Raw genomic sequence first — 21,395 nt, 5'->3', positions numbered from 1 at the left:
ACTAAAAGGCAACCAATAGAATGGGAAAAGATATTTGCAAATGACATATCAGACAAAAGGCTAGTATCCAAAATCTATAAAGAGCTCACCAAACTCCACACCCAAAAAACAAATAATCCAGTGAAGAAATGGGCAGAAAACATGAATAGACACTTCTCTAAAGAAGACATCTGGAAGGCCAAAAGGCACATGAAAAGATGCTCAGTGTCGCTCCTCATCAGGGAAATACAAATCAAAACCACACTCAGATATCACCTCACGCCAGTCAGAGTGGCTAAAATGAACTGAAAGGCAACCAACAGAATGGGAAAAGATATTTGCAAATGACATATCAGACAAAAGGCTAATATCCAAAATCTATAAAGAGCTCACCAAACTCCACACCCAAAAAACAAATAATCCAGTGAAGAAATGGGCAGAAAACATGAATAGACACTTCTCTAAAGAAGACATCTGGAAGGCCAAAAGGCACATGAAAAGATGCTCAGTGTCGCTCCTCATCAGGGAAATACAAATCAAAACCACACTCAGATATCACCTCACGCCAGTCAGAGTGGCTAAAATGAACACATCAGGAGACTATAGATGCTGGCAAGCATGTGGAGAAACAGGAACCCTCTTGCACTGTTGGTGGGAATGCACTCTGGTGCAACCGCTCTGGAAAACAGTGTGGAGGTTCCTCAAAAAATTAAAAATAGATCTACCTCATGACCCAGCAATAGCACTGCTAGGAATTTACCCAAGGGATACAGGAGTGCTGATGCATAGGGGCACCTGTACCCCAATGTAATACTACATGCCAATGAGAAAGAATGAAATATGGCCTTTTGTAGCAACGTGGATGGAACTGGAGAGTGTTATGCTAAGTGAAATAAGTCATACAGAGAAAGACAGATACCGTATGTTTTCACTCTTATGTGGATCCTGAGAAACTTAACAGAAGACCATGGGGGAGGGGAAGGAAAATTTAAAAAAAGAGGTTAGAGAGGGAGGAAGCCAAAACATAAGAGACTCTTAAAAACTTAGAACAAACTGAGGGTTGATGGGGGGTGGGAGGGAGAGGAGGGTGGGTGATGGGTATTGAGGAGGGCATCTGTTGGGATGAACACTGGGTGTTGTATAGAAACCAATTTGACAATAAATTTCATATTTAAAAAAAAGAATTTGGTCAACTATGTTTAGCTTGAAATGTTTTATTATTGTTTTGATTTGCAGACTTATGAGGAAGATCGAAGAAATTATTCTGAACTTCAAATTAGATGTCAGCGTTTGGCCTTAGAATTAGCTGACACAAAACAGTTAATTCAGCAAGGGGACTACCGTCAAGAAAACTATGGTAAAGTCAAAAAGTAAGTAGTTAAGATGGCTACAGTAGTTCTTTGTGTGTGTGTGTGTGTGTGTGTGTGTGTGTGTGTGTGTGTATGCATCAAAGTCACCTGAATTGTTATCATCAACATTGTTAATTCCACTTTGTACCTTACTCTCTTTCTGTGTCCCTACTTTTGAATTTTCCAGAATGTCATAGTTGGAATCATACAATATGGGACCTTTTAAGACTGACTTCTTTCACTCAGTGATATACATTTAAGTTTCCTCTAGGTCTTTTCATGGCTTGATAGCTCATTTCTTTTTGGTGAGTGATATTTCATTGTCTGGATATACCACAGTTTATACATCCATTCACCTACTAAAGGACATCTTGGTTAGTTTCAAGTTTTGTCAGTTATATCTAAGTCTGCTGTAAACATCCACATCAGGTTTTTGTATGGACATAAGTTTTCAACTCCTTTGGGTAAATACCAAGTAGCACAATTGTATGGTAAGTGTATTTTTAGTTTCGGGGCACCTGGGTGGCTCAGTCGGTTGAGTGTCCGACTTCAGCTCAGGTCCTGATTTCATGGCTTGTGAATTCAAGCCCTGTGTCAGGCTCTGTGCTGACAGCTCAGAGCCTGGAGCCTGCTTCAGATTCTGTGTCTCCCTCTCTGTCCCTCCCCCACTTGCACTCTGTCTCCCTCTCCCTCTCTTTCAAAAATAAACATTAAAAAAAAAAGTATTTTTAGTTTTGTAAGAAACCACTAAACTTTTTGTCCCAAAGTGGCTCTACCATTTTGCGTTCCACCAGAGGTGAATGAGAGTTCCTGTTGTTCTATGTCTTTGCCAGTATTTGGCATTCTGGATTTTGACCATTCTAATAGGTATTTAGGGGTATCTCACTGTTGTTTTATTTTGCGTTTTTCTGATGACATTTGTTGTGGAACATCGTTTCATGTGCTTATTTGCAATCTGTATCTTCTTTGATAAGGTGTCTATTAAGGTTTTGGCCCATTTTCTAATTGGGTTGTTTGTTTTCTCACTGTTGAGTTCTAAGAGTTCTTTGTATATTTTGGATAACAGTACTCATCAGGTATGCCTTTAGCAAATATTTTCTCTCATTCTATGGCTTGTCTTTTCATTGTCTTGACGTATACCTTATTCTGCATTGCACAAAAAGTATGTGGTTTTGGCAGTTTGTTGGATTTAGATTGTATTTTTATATCCACTTTTATTTTATTTGGAAGTTGCTGCTGTCTTTTAAAATGTAATGTCTTAGAAGATAGAGACCCAGTGAAGTCCCATGTGTGTAAATATTTTTGAAATCTCACTTGATGATTATTTTTGTTTATGGAACCAATTTAAATACTTCAGTTTTATCTGAAGTTTTTTTAACTATTCCTTTCTGACAAAGGACATATATACTTTCAAAAGATAAAACTTTTCTTGAGAATATTTGCCAGTGCTACTAAGTAGCTATAGCAGAGAATTTTCCTTTTACTGGAATATACTTTTCTGTTGTTTGTACATTAATGAGCCACTACTTAGCTATATGTCCCTAGGTACATCTGTTATCATTCTAAACCAAAGTTTTGTCATCCATGAGATGGTGTTGATACTAGTAACTGTACCATAAAAACAAGATCAAGTAAAGGAATATTTATGCAAATATTTATAGATAGAGACATTATTCTAATTGTTCACTGCTGTCTGTACCTGCACCCAAAATGATTCTTGAAATATAGTAGTCACTTAATATTTATTAAACAAATGGACACTTTAAAAATTACATAGCAACATAAATAAATTTCAAAGATCAGATTGGTATTCCTACTTCCAGCATGACTGACATGCTGCGTGTATTATTATGTATGGATAAATGTTAAAATATGGTAATTATTGGAGCTTGAAATCAGTGGCTCTTGAATAAAGCTGGATTTTGAAAGAATCATTTCAAAAGTAAGTAGATTGTGATGGTAAGATAATACTTTGATTTGGTGTTTTGATGTACTCTCTGCCACTATAAAACTGTAGCAGTAATAGATAAAACATGAAAAGAGAAAACTAAAAAGCCAAGTCATCAGAATAATCAGAGTGGCCATGAATTTGAAGGATAAATGAACAAAGATGAGTCATGGTAATTATTGGTAATTTTTGAAGCCAGGTGATGAGAGCAAGGGAGTTCATTATATCATATCTATTTATATATATGTTTTACTTTCTGTAATAAAAACCTAGGAAGGAAAAACATAGCCCTCATCAAAAATATGATAAACATCTTTATGTGCTAGAAATGGAACCAAAAAACAAACAAGCAAGAGGGGCTCAAACTGTGAACTCTTCAGTTCGTTCAATAGAGTGAAGAGATTAAAGAAATGTTCTGATTACAAAAATATAAGATAAACTGAGGGTGGGGGGAATCACTCTTGTGTCCCTGATAAATTCTTACACATATGCAAAAGGAAACCGGCATGTGGATGTTAATTATAATTAGATTAAAAGAATTCAGATGCTTTTCAGTAGCAGAATGGGAAATCAGTTATGATTTATTTCTATAATGTAATTCAATGTAGCAGTTAAAATCATTAAACTAGATCTGGGTGTATCTATATGGACAAATCAAATGGAATACTATATTTTAAAAAGTGTATCCATCTTTTTTTTAATTTTTAAGTTAAAAAAAAATTTTAAGTTTATTTATTTGGGGGGGTGGGGGGGAAGAGAGAGAGAGAGAGAGAGAGAGAGAGAGAGAGAGAGAGACCCAAGCAGACTCCACGCTGTCAGTGCAGAGCCCAATGTGGTGCTCAAACTCACAAACCATGAGATCGTGATCCGAGCCCAAACCAAGAGTCTGATGTCTAACTGATTGAGCCACCCAGGCGCCCTAAATTTTTTTATTTTAAAAAGATGTGTCCACCTTTTTTTTTTTAAAGCAATTTCTTACTTTCTGGCATAACATAATTTTCTCAGGTTTATTTTCTAATTTCATTGCCTCAGACCTTCCTCTATGAGTCCTGGTTCCTTTTAGTGAGAAATACTATTTAGAAATTAAGATTTGGGTGCTGGTCATTGATACATTGGTCATTGTTTCTAAGCCCTTTCAGTAAAGAGGTGATTAGAGAGGGAGTTGGGAGGATGGCTTAACACAGTACAGATAAAATCATACCGATACCTCTAATTCCAATTCAGTACCATAGTAGCTAATTGAAGGGGCTTCAACTGTCCAAATATGGTACAACTTGAGTATCAAAATGAATATTAACAGTAATGAATTATAATTTGTTGACTAGAATAAGAATCCTGAGTGCATGCTAATAATAAATAAGAGTTTTTACACTGGAATGCCAACCAATAAATATATATGCATATTATAATTACCGTTTTGTAACCTCATAATACTATTTGATTCAGAATCATCAGTGGAAGCTAAAACCATTGGGTAAAAGTATATTCAGGAGCAAAATATATATTCTCAAAGTATGTTTCCCACGGATTACTTACTAATCACAGAGGGCAAAAAAGTACTTTTATATTTGAGTACTTTGGCAGATACCACTTTAAACAGGTGACTAAGGTTATTTTCACCAGTCATAGGACATAATGACATCATGGCTGCTTTGTGTACTAAGGCTTTATGTACTCTTTATGTGCCTCTCTGTGTACTAAGGCTTTATGTACTCTATGTGACATACTGAGGACACATTATCACAGGTGTAGTGTTTTGGCCCTAAATGCTTAACCTGAATCTAATTACAGGGAAACATCAGACAAATGAAAATTGAGTGACATAAAACAACTGGCCAGGGGTGCCTGGGTGGCTCGGTCGGTTGGGTGTCCGACTTCAGCTCAGGTCATGATCTCACTGCCCGTGAATTTGAGCCCTGCGTCGGGCTCTGTGCTGACCGCTCAGAGCCTGGAGCCTGTTTCAGATTCTGTGTCTCCCTCTCTCTCTGCCCCTCCCCTGTTCATGCTCTGTCTCTCTCTGTCTCAAAAATAAATAAATGTTGAAAAAAAAAATTAAAAAAAACAAAACAAAAAACAACTGGCCAAATAGACTTTCTCTGTCTTTTACAACGTTGACTAAGGAACTGCTCAGGGTTAAAGGATACCAAAGATACATGACATCCAAATGCAATGTATGATAATCCATTGGATCCTATACTGGGAAAATGCCAATTGGGACAATTGACAAAATTGGAAAATGGATTATATATTAGATATTGTATTAGGGCTAATTATACTGGGATTATATCAACGAATTTTTTTAATCTTAGAAAATCCACACCAAATTATTCAGGGATAAAGGGATTTAATGTCTGCATATACCTCTTAAATAGTTAAGGGGAAAAATTGCACACGTGTCTGTGTGTATAGTGATGTATATGTGTATATGCACGTATCTATATTCATTCACATATATGAACAATAGGGAGAGAATAAATATGACAAAGTAATACTCAGTAAATATTACAACGTAAATATGACAAAATGTTAACATTTGGTGAGTAAGAGTTTTTTGTTTTTTTGTTTTTTAAGTTTATTTATTTATTTTGAAAGAGAGCAAGCAGGGGAGGGACAGAGAGAGGGGGAGAGAGAATCCCAAGCAGGCTCTGCAGTGTCAGAGCCCAACACAGGGCACTGTGGAGCCCAACACAGGACTCAAACTCACAAACCCTTGAGATCGTGACCTGAGCTGAAATCAAGAGCCCGATGCTTAATAGACTGAGCCACCCAAGCACCCTGAGTAAATGTATTAAAAAAACAATATGGAGACACTAAATTTATCGTTGTATCTAGGGGATGATAAAGGAACAGTGAGGAAATGTAGGACTTTAAGTTTACCATAGTGTCTTATCTATTTAAAAAGCAAAATAAAACTTTAATGCAAATGGAGACCAATGTTAACTATTTTCAACTGTGGATAGTGAGGTCATGGATGTTTTGCTATATCGTGTTTTGTACTCATTTTTTACACTGAAAAATCATAGCAAAGGAAGCATGATCATTACCATGTGAGAATACAAACATTTGCTGTAAATGCACAAAACACTTAACGTATACCAAAATATTGATACTCTCAGTCATCTTTAGTGAGTTTATGGATGATTGTTATTTTATAACTTGTGCTTTGCTCACTTTTCTTCAATAAACATGACTTTGTTAACCAAAAGAACAGTATCTTTCTAAACCAGTTTTGAAAATCTAATGAAAAACAAAAAACAATTCTTAACATCCATCTGCATTGGAAATACCAGGTGGGTAGATGAAATCTGTGAAGTACAAAGGAACTGATTCTGACTAGAGAAGATAAATTGAGTTAGGAAGTCTTTATTTCTGCTTACTTTTTAAGATACCTGTTGTAGGTTTGTTCTAATTCTTGGTTTCAGTGTTTGAGGTCAAGAGCTTGTCTGCAAATGGAAATTAGAATCTCTGGGCAATCTTAAACAATTTGTGAATGAAATAGTCACAAGAATCCCTCCTTTTGTATCTGCTATGCAATCTGAGTGATGAATTAGGGGCTTTTTGATGCTAACTGAACTGAAAGCCTAGAGCCACATATAAATTATTTAAAAGTTTGGCTTCAAGATATGATTAATGATGATTAGTGAAAAGATACCGCTGTGTACCTTAGAAGGTATTCTTATGTATTTTACTGGGTAGTGTAGTTTACATATTTATTTTTTAAAGATAACAAATTTACATTTATATATATGAACAGTCTTAAAACCTTGCTTTGAAAAGCAGACACTTTATTGTTCACAAAATGACACTAAAGCCCCACTGCTGGTATTTCTCTTTGGTTTCCTGAAACATAAATCAGCCCCTTTTTTTGTTGGTTTGTTGTTGTTGTTGTTTTTGGGTTTTGGGTTTTTTTGGTTGTTTTTTTTTCTTTTTTTTTTTTTTTTTTGAGAGAGAGAGAGAGAGCACGCACAAGTGAGGGAGGGGCAGAGAGAGACAGAGAGAGAGAGAGAAAGAAAGAAGCAGGGCTTACCTGAAGTGGGGCTCGTGCTCACCCAAAGTAGAGCTTGTGTTCACCCGAAGCGGGGCACAAGCTCACCCAATGAGGGGTTCGACTCAGGAATCATGATGTGAGATCATGACATGAGCCCAAGTCAGATGCTTAACAACTGAGCCACCACCCAGTGCCCCCAGCCCATTTTTAAATGTTGATTATAAAATTGGATATAAAATGTACCTATGTATTTGAATTTTATTTTAGTAAAAATAAGTGTATTTGACTTTTATAGTGAGCGCGATGCCCTTGAACAGGAAATAATTGAGTTAAGGAGAAAACATGAAATACTTGAAGCCTCTCACATAACTCAAGCTAAAGAAAGAAATGAATTATCAAAAGAGGTAAGCTCATAGAGTCATGTGTATTTTATCATACGGTGATTGTGGGCACAGCCCAGGGCAGAATTGTGGGAGGGACATTTTTCCTTTTTGATGTAGTTAACAGAAAAAGGGACTTCAGTAGCTCTGTTTGAATGGGAAATTGCAAAGTAAGAATTAGCTTTTTATGTGGTGAGTGAAAGCATAAGTGAAAGAAAATATTACAGTAAACCCTGAAAAGTAAGACGAAGTTGCTCTGGACACTGTCTGTCTCTGCCCATATGTAGGTAACCACCTTACAACAAACTGTTACTTTACTGCAAAAGGATAAAGAGTATCTCAGTCGCCAAAACATGGAGCTTAGTGTTCGCTGTGCCCATGAAGAGGATCGCCTTGAAAGACTTCAGGCTCAACTTGAAGAAACCAAAAAGGCTAGAGAAGAGATGTATGAAAAATATGTAACATCCAGGCAAGATTTGCATTATTTTTCACATAAATAGATACAAATTAGCACCATTTTCTCTGAGGGAACTCTTAGCTTGGGGAAGAACAGTGATTTTTTTTTTTATTATTATATTGGACTATATTAAAATAACAGTTCATTTTGTTTCCTTTTAATATATTCTTATTCTAGTTGACTTTTTCTTAAGACATAGTTTTATTTTTTTCCCAATAGTGAAAAGACTACTTCTTTTGGGTCGGCGTATGTATGCTATAATTCTTTTGTTGTTGTTGTTATGACATAACCTTTTTGTCTACAACTAAGATCTCTATGTAAGTGTTTTTTGAAAGAAAAGATGTAAGTATCTTTGTGAAAGGATCTTTTGAAAACAGTCTAATTGTGCAGAGCCTAAGCTGACCTTCTCCTGACTATGTGAAACCTAAGAAGAATAAAGGGACGGCATTACATACACACTCTGGAATCAGACTCCTGCATTTTGATCCTGTCTTCTCTCTTCAACTAGATGTATAAGCTATTAGAGTTATAGTATATATATAGTATATATAGTACATATACATGTATGTATGTGTGTGTGTGTGTGTGTGTATATATATGTGTATATATATATATATATATAGGTATATAGTTATAGTCCTTATAATCCTTGAGATATTTATTTTTATCAGCACATCCAAAACTAAAACAAATTTAAAATTTAATCCTTTAAAAGTTCACACATTCATAACTTTTTCCCTAGTCTGTGGAATTTTTCATGTGTTTGTGCTCCTGCTAATGGCCTAGGTAATGCTTTGACTTTGCTCAGAAATCACAGTGGTTGTGGTTGTTGTGCTTTAGAAGGAAAGGTTTTACAGTCAATTAGAGTCATTTTCGTTTTGTTTTTAATTTTGTCTCTCAACATGTACAACACCAGATTATGTTTAAATCAAGGGCATTCCATATACATCAGTTTTCAGGTCTTTAGCCATATGCATTAAAAACTATTAATATGATATTTTTAAGGATGAGCGCATTTTATATAGTAATTAAGCCTTTGAGGCAATATATCTAACAACTATGTTTTTCAGATAACATTGTATATAGAACTTACTTGACATAAGATAATAAATCTAACACGAAGCATAAAAGTACATTTCTTTTACAGAAACAAAATTCATGGATATTATCTTTGACTGCTTGCAGAGACCATTATAAAACAGAATATGAAAATAAACTACATGATGAACTGGAACAAATCAGATTGAAAACTAATCAAGAAATTGATCAACTTCGAAGTGCCTCTCGGGAAATGTATGAACGGGAAAACAGGTATAAAAGAAGTAGGAAATTATTTCTCTTTGAAGCTTATTAAACTATTTCTATGACATCAAATCTAAATAAAATGGAACATTAAAGTTCTAAGGTCTTTGGTAACTACCTCAGAAGAGGGTTTATCAGACCTTAAGGTAAGCCTCTTTACTCAGGTATTCCCATTATCTCTTCATTATCTTGGGAACTTGTCTTTTTGCCTTTAAGGGTTCATATTGAGGACAGAGATGAAAAGGGAATAAGAGATGCCAGTAGTTCTTCCCATAACATGCCAATGATTTCTGCAAGAAATTTTTTAAAACTGGAATAATAATATGAAATATTACATATGCCTCATTATCTGCTGGCCCTGACAGATATATTAAATAATCTTGAAGATGAATAATTTTTATTCATTTTAATCACTTTTAGATTAGTATATATACGGTTCCCTTAGTCAGTGATTGGCAGTATTAGGGTGAAATAAATGCTACTTATTTCAACAGTAGTTTTTTTTTTTTTTTTTTACTATCATTATACTTCATTATACTATCACTATACTATACTATATTATACTATGATTATACTTCATATGGCTTTTGAAAGTTTATATTTTAGTGGGAAAATTATTTTGAAATTGACTTGTCTCATACTAGTTTATCAACACTGATTTGAGTGTATGATATTTTGAAGTTTGCCAACAAGCAAGACTTTAAATCAGACTTAATTCTATAATTATCACTGTAACATGTTGTTCTACTAGGAGTATAGTAGCAAAAACTTTGAGGGTTCCTCCCCTCAATTCCAGGCAAAAAAGCTGGAATTTTACCTACTCTGTTAATGTAGTTGGCCTCTACTAGGGAAAATCTGTAAGAACTACATGTGCAAAATTAGCCTTTGGGTAGAAAACCAGCAAAGATAACTTTTTAAATTGCTGTTAAATTGTTATTTTAATAAAACAGATTAAGAGAGATTTTTATGATAATGTTGAAATCCTTTCGAGCAGTTAAATAATTGGACAACCTCTTGCAAAAAAATGAAACTGGACCACTATCTTACACCACACATAAAAATTCGTTCAAAATAGATTAAAGACTTGAATGTGAGACCTGAAACCATAAACCTCCTAGAAGAAAACATAGGCAGTAAGCTCCTCAACACCAATCTTGACAATGATTTTTTGAATCTGAGAACAAAAGCAAAAAATGGCTTTCCAGTTTTCCCAACACCATTTACTGAAAAGACTCCTTTATTTCTGGGCTTTCCATTCTGTTCCATTTATCTATGTGTCTGTTTTTATGCCAGTGCCATACTATTTTGATTATGTTCATTTTGTAATATAAGTTGAAATCAGGGAACATGATGCCTTCAACCTTGTTCTTCTTTCTCAAGATTGCTGTGGCTATTGGGGGATTTTTGTGGTTCGATAAAAATTTTAGGATTTTTGTTCTAGTTTAGTGAAAAATGTCATTAGAATTTTTATAGGGATTACGTTGAATCTATAGCTTGTTTTTGGGTAGTGTGGACACTTTCCCAATCATTCTAATCCATGAGCATGGAGTATCTTTTGATGTATTTGTGTGTTTATTCAGTCAGTCATAGAGGATATAAACTATATTTTTTAAATGTACATTTGGTAAGTAATTACAAATTAAATACCTGTTTAACCACCATCCAAATCAAGAGTCAGTGTCAGCACCACAAAAATGTCTTTGAGACCCTTTCTGCTTAACTCCTTCCTTCCATAAAGATAACTACTATTCTGATTTTTATACTAATAACTTTCTTGCTTTTTCTTGTACTTTTATTATCTAAATTACCAGTAAATATATATGTCTGAGAAATATAGTTTAGTTTTCATATTATATTAGTGTCACATAAAGGGATCATGCTGTATGTATTCTTTTGTGGCTATATGTGATTCTTCATGTAACCTTTTTTTAAGATCCATATGCTGTTGCATTTAGCTGTTCATGGTCATAACTAAAGTATGCCATTTTTATGAATTCATGCTTAGGACAATAAGGACATTAGGAGATTAGAGAGAGATGCATACAGAGAGATTAAAGAATGTCAAAACAAATTCTTCCATCTTTTTCAAAATTTTGGTTAGTCCCAGCCCTGTATTGGGTAAAAAGTTTCCTCTACCTTGTGGTCACTTGCTGGTAGGGTTCAAAATGCAGACCAAAAGAAGAGATATAAGCCTACTATATACCAAGGTTGATGTTAGAAAAGTTTACATTTGAGCTCTCCCAGCACTGTATTCACTTATTTAGCAAACATTTGTTGAGATCCACCATATGCCATAGATACATCAGGGACCTCTGTCTTCATGAAGTTGGTTTTCTAATAGACATAAAGACAGTAGAGAAACAATAATTATAAGTATGATGATAATGGAGAAAATGACAACACAGGATGAGACTATATAGAATCAGGGAAGACGTCATGGCAGAAGAAATACCCATGCTGATACCTGCATGATGACTAAGTGTAAGATGCAGGTTAGGGAAGGGAAAGGAATTGGGCAATGAATGTTCAGCATGTATAAAACCTGGAGATTATACAATATGAAGCTTTTTGAACAAACTGAAAATAATTCCATATGACTTGAGTGTAGACTGAGTTCTAAAAGATAAAACAGAAGAGGGAAACAGAGGTCCAGATCATGTATTTGGAGCATTGTCTAAGTAAGACCAATGGGGAACAATGGAAAGATTTTAAGAATATGCATTATATGATCCAATTTTATATAAAAAAGAGATTTCTCTGCAATGTGGAGAGAGTAGAGAAGTAAAGTATATGACCACAGACATAAAGGCCACGTTTTGAGGTTGGTTCTGCTACCAGAATGAGAAATGATAGAACAGGATTATAACAATAGAGATGGAGAGTAATGGGCCAGATTGAAAACATTTCTGGGAGGCAGAACCAACAGGATTCAGTGACTAGATTGGATTAGGGAGTGAGAAGATGTTAAGTATGTCATCAAGTTTCTGGATTGGGTAGCTAGTGTGGATGGTGATGCAATTTTTAAAATATTAGGGGAAAAAATAAGGCTTTAATAGGAAAACAAGGTAAATTTAGTTTTATTTTATTTAAAGTTTTTGTGCAATATAAACAGAAAAATTGACTGTATAAGGTTCTGAATCTCAAGAGAAGGGTCTGGGCATGAGATAGACCTGTGGCATAGGTGATATTATTTCTGTTTTACACATAAGTACTTTTAGTCCTGTGACTCAATTCTGTTACAGATTTTATAGGCTTTTATTGACTGACTTATTAACCTTAAAATATATGGGATTGTTTCTTTGATAGCATGCATAATTATTTCCAGATAACCCACATAGCACATAAACTTTGGTATTACAATCATTTTGAGAATTTCCTGATTTTTCAGTTTTTTGTTCTTTTTAAAAATCCTTTAAAATGCATGGCAACATAGATTTAGACAAGTTAGCCCTTATTCTCTAGGATGCTTGATACAGGTAGGTTGGGAAATAGCTGACAGAACTATTTGTAGAAGCATGGAAACAAAAAGCAGGTTTCCTTTTCCCCAATATTGTTCTGCCTCCATATCCACATCAAAATGGATACCACCTAACCAGGAAATTCCTGGGATCCCGGCCTCTGCCCTGGAACCCCGGGCAGCCACTGTACCCAGAATGACCCCATGGATATTGAAACCAGAGTGGGCATTTGCCACCAGGTGGCGCCAGACTGCAGCCCAGATCCAAATGGATTTGAATTGCACAAGGACCCCTAGCTGTAGGGCTCACCTTTGTCATTTTTTTAACCTCACAGTAATCCAACTCTGTATTTTATATGGCTGAATCTTTTTGAATCACAGTTTCTTCATTATGGCAGGATTTAACTGTACTTAGAGCTTATGTCTCACTAGTCTTCATAAAGTAAAAATAAATTATAAATTGTTTCTTTTGAAATCTCATAATAGGAGTTAAAACAGACGAAGTACTTACACTTGCATGTTTGTACTTAGTCTTTTTACCTCTCCCCCCATAAACATTTTTAGAAGAAAATTAAATAAGATTAAAGAAATATTTTATGGCCTTGGTTTGTTTTCTATACATTGGGGGATATTAAGAGAGTGCCTTTTATTTTCTCCTCTTAGATGTGTAAGAAAAAGATGGAACACATGCCAGCTGATCTTGGCATCTATCCCTGCAGTCATACCATAGTTTGTGAAGTGAAGGGGAAGAGAGCACAAGAGACAAAGACTTAAGAAAAGGCAGAAATAAGCAAAGAAAGAATTTGGGTATTTGGATACATCAAAAGTACTGTAGTTGGGATTATAACGTGTATGTATGTATGCTTTGCTCAGTCTGGGAGTTAGGCTTCTTGTCTTCTTCTGTTGCTTTAAAATGTAGTTTGCCGCTGTGGGAAATAGTGAAACTCACTCTGGTGGTGAGATTCTTCTATAAATAACTTCTTGCTTAGTAGGTATTTTGTGACTGAAATGTACAGACCCTCTTATACATTTGGAAGAAAAGCTTTATTCCTGAACAGGGAGTATATTATGAAAAAGATTTGGATCAAAAGACTAAACTTAAATTCTGGCTCTGCCAGTAAATCTGCTTAATATCCCTGAAGTTTAATTTACTCTTTTATAAAGTGAGCTAATAGTACTGTTTCACAGAGTGATCTGTAAGGTCTCAATGAGATAATGTATATGAAAAGTACATTATAAATTATAAAGCTATGTATAAGTAGTACTTATTCTGATACCTTTTATCTGTAGGCAGTATTTTAAGTTTTTTTCTTTTATCGATTTGTTGACAGTATTAAAATGAAGATTGTATAAAAGTCACTGATAACATTATGAAATTATTATCATTAGAAGGCACTACTATAAAGTATGTAATGAATCTTAAGTATTGGGGCACCTGGGTGGCTCCGTTGGTTAAACGTTCGACTTCAGCTCAGGTCATGATCTCGTGGTCTGTGAGTTCAAGCCCCATCTCGGGCTCCTGGAGCCTGCTTCGGATTCTGTTTCCCTCTCTCTCTGCCCCTCCCCACTCATATTCTCTCTCTCTCTCTCTCTCTCTCTCTCTCCCTCCCTCCCTCCCTCCCTCCCTCCCTCCTCTCTCTCCCTCTCTCTCTCAAAAATAAACATTAAAAAAAATAAATTAAAAAAATCTTAAGTATTGATCTCCATAGCATTGAACCATTTTCCTTAAATGACATGATACAGACATGCAGGTCTGTATGCCCTTTGTTTCAGTCTAAATTTCTACATAAAATGCTAACTTATTTGTTCCTAATTAATACTATGAGGTAACAAAAAGGAAATAAATTCATCTGATTAAGTTTTTCCAAAAGTAAAAATACCTTGACCTAAGGTGGTCTCATAATTGTGAACCCAGAAAGAACTATTCTCATAGTGATCCTGTAAAAAGGAGAATGAGTTTGTTACAAGTATTTTATTACGCTTTTGAAAAAGTCAAACCAGTAGGGAAAGGGAGATCAAAAATATGCTTTTAAATGTGACAGTATTGCTTTAGTGATTTTATTTTCCCACCATATCAGTAAAATCCATCTTGATCAGAATTTATCATCTTCCAAAAGTACTCCAGAAGAAACTTAATGACATAAACTTGAAGTTTGTGTCAAATATTGGAGTGATATTAAACATCTTCAATCCAAGTTTATTTACAAAGGTTAGTTGAGTATATATAATGCATTAGAATAGATGAATCGAGGGGCGCCTTGGTGGCTCAGTCAGTTAAGCATCCGACTTGGGCTCAAGTCATGATCTCCCAGTTCGTAGGTTCAAGCCCCACATCGAGCTCTGTGCTGACAGCTCACAGCCTGGAGCCTGCTTCAGATTCTGTGTCTCCCTCTGTCTCTGCCCCTCCCCCCCTTGCACTCTCTCTCTCTCTCTCTCTCTCTGTCTCTCAAAAATAAATAAATGTTAACAAAAAATTTTAAAAAAGAATAGATGAATCTGAACCAGTATATTCAGGCTCCATTCATCATTTTAAAAGTGTATGTCCTCAATTGGTGCTTCAACAAACTTCTTTTGTTCATGTCTGACCAGGTGTCTGAATAATTTTTTAAGTTCTTAGATGGAAAAACTTAAGAATATTCAGCGTGTCTTTTTAGTTAGATTATTCTGGAAGTATATGGCTTTACAGATAACTCAGGATCTTCTCAAAGAGTTACAAATGAAATTTTATTGTTTATTTTATTATTAACTATATAAGTGATTACCATACGTGTTCACTGCTTAATTAATAATATTTAATTATTTCAAGGTGTACAGGGTGTTCCAGAGAAGAAGTAAGGTGAGTTCAGGTTATGCAAGAACTTAAATATAACTATTGTGTATATATAGCTCATAGGGTAGCAAGGGAGGTAGTAACATTCAGGATAGGGTGAGGTTTTTAAAAGCCCTGATGTTAATAGGGAATTCTTGGAAATTTTATAGAAAAAGAGTAATGTGATATTTTCATTTTTTGTAACTAGTTACGGTGTCGGGAGGATTATAATTGAAGAGGGCCCAGAGGCAGGGAGATTGGTTAACAGACTATTGCAAAGCTTAAGTGAAGCTGAGAAATGGAAGGAGAGAATACAAGCTGATTTTAAATAGTATTTGGGTGAAAGAATTGACACCACCTGATGACGGACAGGAAGTGGACGTCAGACATGACTTCATCTTTTCTACTTTGCCGGTCTCAGAGAGATGGTTGGTCAGACACAGCTAGTAACCCAAGGTTTCAGACAAGATTTAGAAAGGAGAATAACCATTCCTGATCTTTCACAGGTACAACAGCTCTAACCAAACCTAAAAGTATTTGTGTGAGATGACATTTAGTACCAGAAATTTTTCTCTATTGCATCCCAGATGTCACTCCCCTCAGCCCTAAAGTGCAAGAAGGGTATTAAACTGCTGAAGCCCCTCCAGCAGTCTTCTCTGTTTCTGCAGGATACCCTTGTATATATTGTCATTTTCTTTTTATACAATAAAAAAACCTTGGGAAGCATAAACCCTAATTATTATTCTCTAAATGAATATCTTCATAACTTTTTAAAAAAAATTTTTAACGTTTGTTTATTTTTGAGAGACAGAGACAGAGCATGAACATGAGCAGGGGAGAGGCAGAGAGGAGACACAGGATCTGAAGCAGGCTCCAGGCTCTGAGCTGTCAGCACAGAGCCTGACCCATGGCTTGAGTCCACAAACCATGAGATCATGACCTGAGCTAAAGTCAGACACTTAACCAGCTGAGCTGCCCCATCTTCATAATTTTTAATGTAGCCTTTCATATTTAGATAACATACTAACTAGCTACTATTTATGGGGTGCCTATTACATATCAAGCGTTGTACTCAACACTCTATATACATTGTAGAGAGAATTAAATGGGACATTTTATGAGGTTGTAGGTACTAGTATCCCTGTTTTGGAAATGAGGAAACAGACACAGTGAGTGTGATTTGCCTATGATTACAGACTATTTAAATGGTAAAACTAGATACATCTGATTCTACAGTGCATTGCAGATTCCCATGTTACTGGTCAAGGCTATAAAAACTGATAAAAGATCTCTTAGCAAAATGGTAATTTTGGCGGTAATTTATTTGAGAAGTTTCAAACCCCACTTTATATTTCAGGGCTGAGTGTGAATCATTAGAACTTCATAAAGGCATTTATAATTTTGAAAATTAGTAAATAGGCCTTTATTTTTCCATAAAATAGTATGATTTTTTTTTTTGCTGAATCTATCTCTCTTTACTACTTACCTAAAGCCCAACCTCCACTTGTAACAAGAGCATGTTCTCCTGCTCAAAGACACAGCTCCAACAATTATCTCCTTTGAAGAAAGGAAAAGGTTTTCCTTTTCTACCAACTATTCCCAACTATTGTTACTAACAAACATTATTTCTCCCATCTTTAAAAAAAAACTTATTTTTTAATTGCCACTTCCTCCTGTAGCCACTGGCTCATTTCTTTGTTTCCCTTTGTAACCAAATTCCTGCAGTTTTATATATTCATTCTTTACCCTCGTTTAAAAAAAAATCTGTTACCAAGGGGGCACCTGGGTGGCTCAGTCGTTTAAGTGTCTGACTCTTGATCTCAGTTCAGGTCTTGGTCTCAAAGTTGTGAGTTCAAGCCCCGTATTGGGCTCCATGCTGGGTGTGAAGGCTACTTTAAAAAAAAAAAATAATAATCTATTACCAAGCTTTTGCTTCCCTGTGCCGCTCTAACAAAGCCATTCTTATCAAAAACTCCAGAGACCTTCATGTTGCTGAAAATCTAGTTGTCACGTTCTCAGTTCCTATCTTACTTGACCTGTCAGCAATATTTCATACAGTTGACCACTCCTCACTCTTGGAAACATATCTTTGACTTTCAAGATAACTACACTTTGATTTTGCCCCTTTCTTACTGGCTATACCTACTCACTCCCTTTTCTGGTCCTCTTCATCTCCTTGTCATCTTTTGCAGCTAGCTGCCTTCATGGCATTTCTATTTGTTTATCTGGTAAGCATTTTAAATTTAATATGTGCAAAAAAAAAAAATATGTGCAAAAGTACACTTCTGTCCCTCCAACCCTTTAGTCTGCCCCAGATCAGTTACAGATAACTCATTTCCTCTTAGAGCAACAATTTTGAAGTCATCAACCTCTTCTCTTTCTTCACATTCTGTCTTCTATTCATCAGCAAATGCTTTTAGTTGTGTCTTCAAAATTTATGATTCTCTTATCATCTCACAGACACCATCTTGATCCAAGCTACCATTATCTCTTGTCAGAATTACTGCAAGATTTTCTTAAGTGGCCCCCCAGCTTCCTTCCTTGCCCTCACAGGTCTGTTCTCAGTATAGTTCCTGTTAAACTGTAAATCAAATTGAATTATTGTTCAACTGAAAAGGTTCCCCATCCAAATGAGTACAAGTTTAAATGATTATCATGCCCTGGGATACTGTGTGATCAGTTCCCAGTTATCCCGTCCTCATCTTACTACTCTATTCTAGTCCCTTGTTTACTCACACTGCTCCTGTTCCCTTAACCCATATAGGCAGGCTCCTCAGGTCCCTTGTGTTTACAGTTTCCACTGCTTAACCTTCCACTCCTGGGTATTCTAGAGCCTTGTTTCCTTACTTTCTCCATGTCTTTAGATGTAACCTGCTTTCTGATGTCTGTCTTGACCACCCTGTAGAAAATTGTGGAATTCCTCATCCTTCCACACCTCCTGCCCACTAGCCCCTTCTTTGCTTTGTTTTTCTCCAGGGCACTCAGGACTTAATAACATATTTTGATTTCTTTCACATGATTTTTTTTTAAGTTTTTTTTAATGTTTATTTATTTTGAGAGAGAGGAACAGCACGTGAGCAGGGGAGGGACAGAGAGGGGGGCAGCATCTGAGGAAAACCCCAGGCTCAGAGCTGTCAGCACAGAGCTTGATGTGGGGCTCGAACTCACGAGCCTTGAGATCATGACCTGAGCCGAAGTTGGATGCTTCACTGACTGAGCACCCAGACACCCCATCAGCTAATTTTTAAACCTTAACACATAAATGGATTTTAAATAAGTTTTTGCATTTTGATACTTACATTTTTCATAACTTCTTTTAAACCATAGTTTGAGCCAGATATTTATCTACTCTAGGATGAAGTTTTCACATCTATAAAATGAACAAAAAATTTGCTTGAGCACCAACTAAATTGAAACAATAGGAAAATATAGTATGTTCAGTCAAAAGGAATCTCAAAAAATTTCTTCTCTGGAAATGCATAGCTTCCCCCCAAGAAATTATGTTACATACAATTTCCACTTTGCTTTTTTTTTGTTATATCCTTCCTAGTCATCACTTTTCAACAACTATGTTAAGTAAAGGAACAATTATTGGTCATTTGATTATAAACGGCAGATAATCCACTTGCAACCCTTCTTGTTTATGCCATCTTAAAAACAATGGCTTCAGATATGGAAATGAGCAGTTTTATATGTTGTCCAGGAAGACTCATCTGGAGGCAGAAGTGATTAATTCAGATACTTTCCCTGTAAATAAGCTTGTCATGTAAATAGCCTGTTTCAGTCCCCTTTTTGTTCTAACTGGAAAGAATGTATTCACTTTTATTAACCAAAAATATTTTTACATGGAGGCAGGAGAATGGATTGCTTAGTTGTGCCTAGGGAGCTCTTCTGACATCCATGTTTTTTTCACTATTTATTCTTGGTAAATTTCAAGTTCTGAGACATTAGTGGTGTTTATTCAGGCCAAGCATGCCCTTGGCATTCCCAAACTCTGATTTGTTCCTATTCGAATTTCAAAGGTTCCTAACGTTTTTCTCATTCTTGCAAAATGAGAAAGTTTTCTTGCCAAACTTTTCAAGTATAAATTTGATTTGTCATATTGGCACCATGAAATTTATCTTCTAGTAGTAGGAAAGTATGTTCCATGTACAGAAATACATTGTTAGATTTTGTACTGAGGTTTCAGGTTTTGGTTGTAAGATAATTCTGGATAAACTTTAATATATCAAGTTTTGAAACATTAGTTTGCATAGGAAATACATCTGTTTTATTGTAATATTACAATTCTCTTATTTAGTGAAGTAATGAATACTTAACTCTTCAAGTTTCTTGTTTGAAGGTCATAGTTGAAATGATGATATCTTCCAGTTTTTGTCCCCGTAATTCCTGCTTTATGCTTATTTCTCTGACATAGTTATTAATAGCACCCTCTTTCACTCTTAAAAATGCCTCAAGTTGAAAAATACATTGTTTGGACACTAGTTATTATACTAGGGCTCTCAGTTTTGGCTTTACATAGGAATGATGGGATTTCTTTTCCCTTTTCTACCGTCTTTCCTCTCCGCCTCCTGTGCATAAATACAGGGTGGATGGGAGAGATAAGTATGTGTATCTCTGATATGTCCATATGAGAGATGGACTTCGTAGGATGTAACATGAAAGAATCGTGAAAAACATGAAAAAAAAATGTTAGCTTTCTAAAAGCATTTTTAAGAATGAAATATTTTAATTTTGTATTTAAAACATTCTAATTCTGGCCATTTGGCCAACTTCCAACATCATTCTTTATTATTATTCATTACATTTGATTATATATTCATTTGGACTTCTAAAACTTTAGCTTCTTTAACTTATACATGCTGCACATAGTCTCTATCAATTTTTCAAGTTTGTCCTTTGAAGAACATTAGAATTCTTGCTCTTCCAAAACTGTATGTTGTTACATTTCTAATGCATTTAACATTTTTAAATGGATAATTTATTAGTTATATGGCAATTATGGTTTTATCTGTGGCCAGAATATAATCCTTCTGGTGTTTTATCAAACCAGTCTAAGTTTGAAGGAGCATGGGCTGTAAAAACAAGTTTTTATGTAATATAGTCGCAGTCTTTACGAAGCTTATTTTTAATTCAACATTTGTGCTACGAGATGACCATATAAATCTTATAATGACAGAATTTCCCAAGGAGACAACTTCTGTGACACAAAGGGAATCTTACTAAACGCAGCGTGACATGATAAGGAGCACGCACGCTAGAACCAGACAGCTCGGGTTTACATTTGGGCACCATCGCTCCCTTGCTGTGTGACGGTAGATAACTACTTCTCTGTGTTTCAGTCTTCTCCTTTGTAAAATGGAGATAATGAGACAACCTACACTTTGCGGGGTTGTTGTGAAGATGAAATGAGTCGTAGTATGTAAAATGCCTAAAATAGTTACTAGCACGTGGTAAGCATCTATATGTTTGTTATTACTATGATTGTCAGTGGAATATATTCGGTTTATGTCAGAAACCTTAAATGTCAATTGATAATATTAAAGGCGTAAGTACTGTATCTCTATATTTATGTTAAAAGGAATTGTGAGCCTTCTTGTATGCAGGTTGTGTGTGAGTGGAGATGTGGTAGGTATGGAACTGTTAGGAGATTAGGTTCACACAGAAATCTTACCAGCAGACATCTAGGAGAGAGCCTGTTGGTAGAAACCTCAGCCTCTAGCATT

General features: G+C 35.5%; 1 protein-coding gene across 6 annotated transcripts in view; it reads left to right on the top strand.

Annotated features, from left to right (window-relative positions):
• PIBF1 (progesterone immunomodulatory binding factor 1) overlaps positions 1–21,395 on the top strand; it is a 207,329-nt gene that overhangs the window by 37,608 nt on the left and 148,326 nt on the right. For all 6 annotated transcript variants that reach the window (XR_009248370.1, XM_058683081.1, XM_058683088.1 and 3 more), the window contains exons 6-9: positions 1,216–1,349; positions 7,560–7,668; positions 7,932–8,113; positions 9,287–9,412. Coding sequence is in view for 5 of the 6 variants with exons in the window: in XM_058683081.1 (XP_058539064.1) it covers positions 1,216–1,349; positions 7,560–7,668; positions 7,932–8,113; positions 9,287–9,412 (551 nt within the window). In the remaining variant the exon portion in view is untranslated. The remainder of the gene's footprint in view (positions 1–1,215; positions 1,350–7,559; positions 7,669–7,931; positions 8,114–9,286; positions 9,413–21,395) is intronic.

The sequence above is a fragment of the Neofelis nebulosa genome, chromosome 1, assembly GCF_028018385.1.
Source record: "Neofelis nebulosa isolate mNeoNeb1 chromosome 1, mNeoNeb1.pri, whole genome shotgun sequence".
In the NCBI taxonomy this organism is placed as follows: Eukaryota; Metazoa; Chordata; class Mammalia; order Carnivora; family Felidae; genus Neofelis; species Neofelis nebulosa.
The sequence above is the reverse complement of the archived record's forward strand: the minus strand, read 5'-3'. Positions and strand labels throughout refer to the sequence as shown.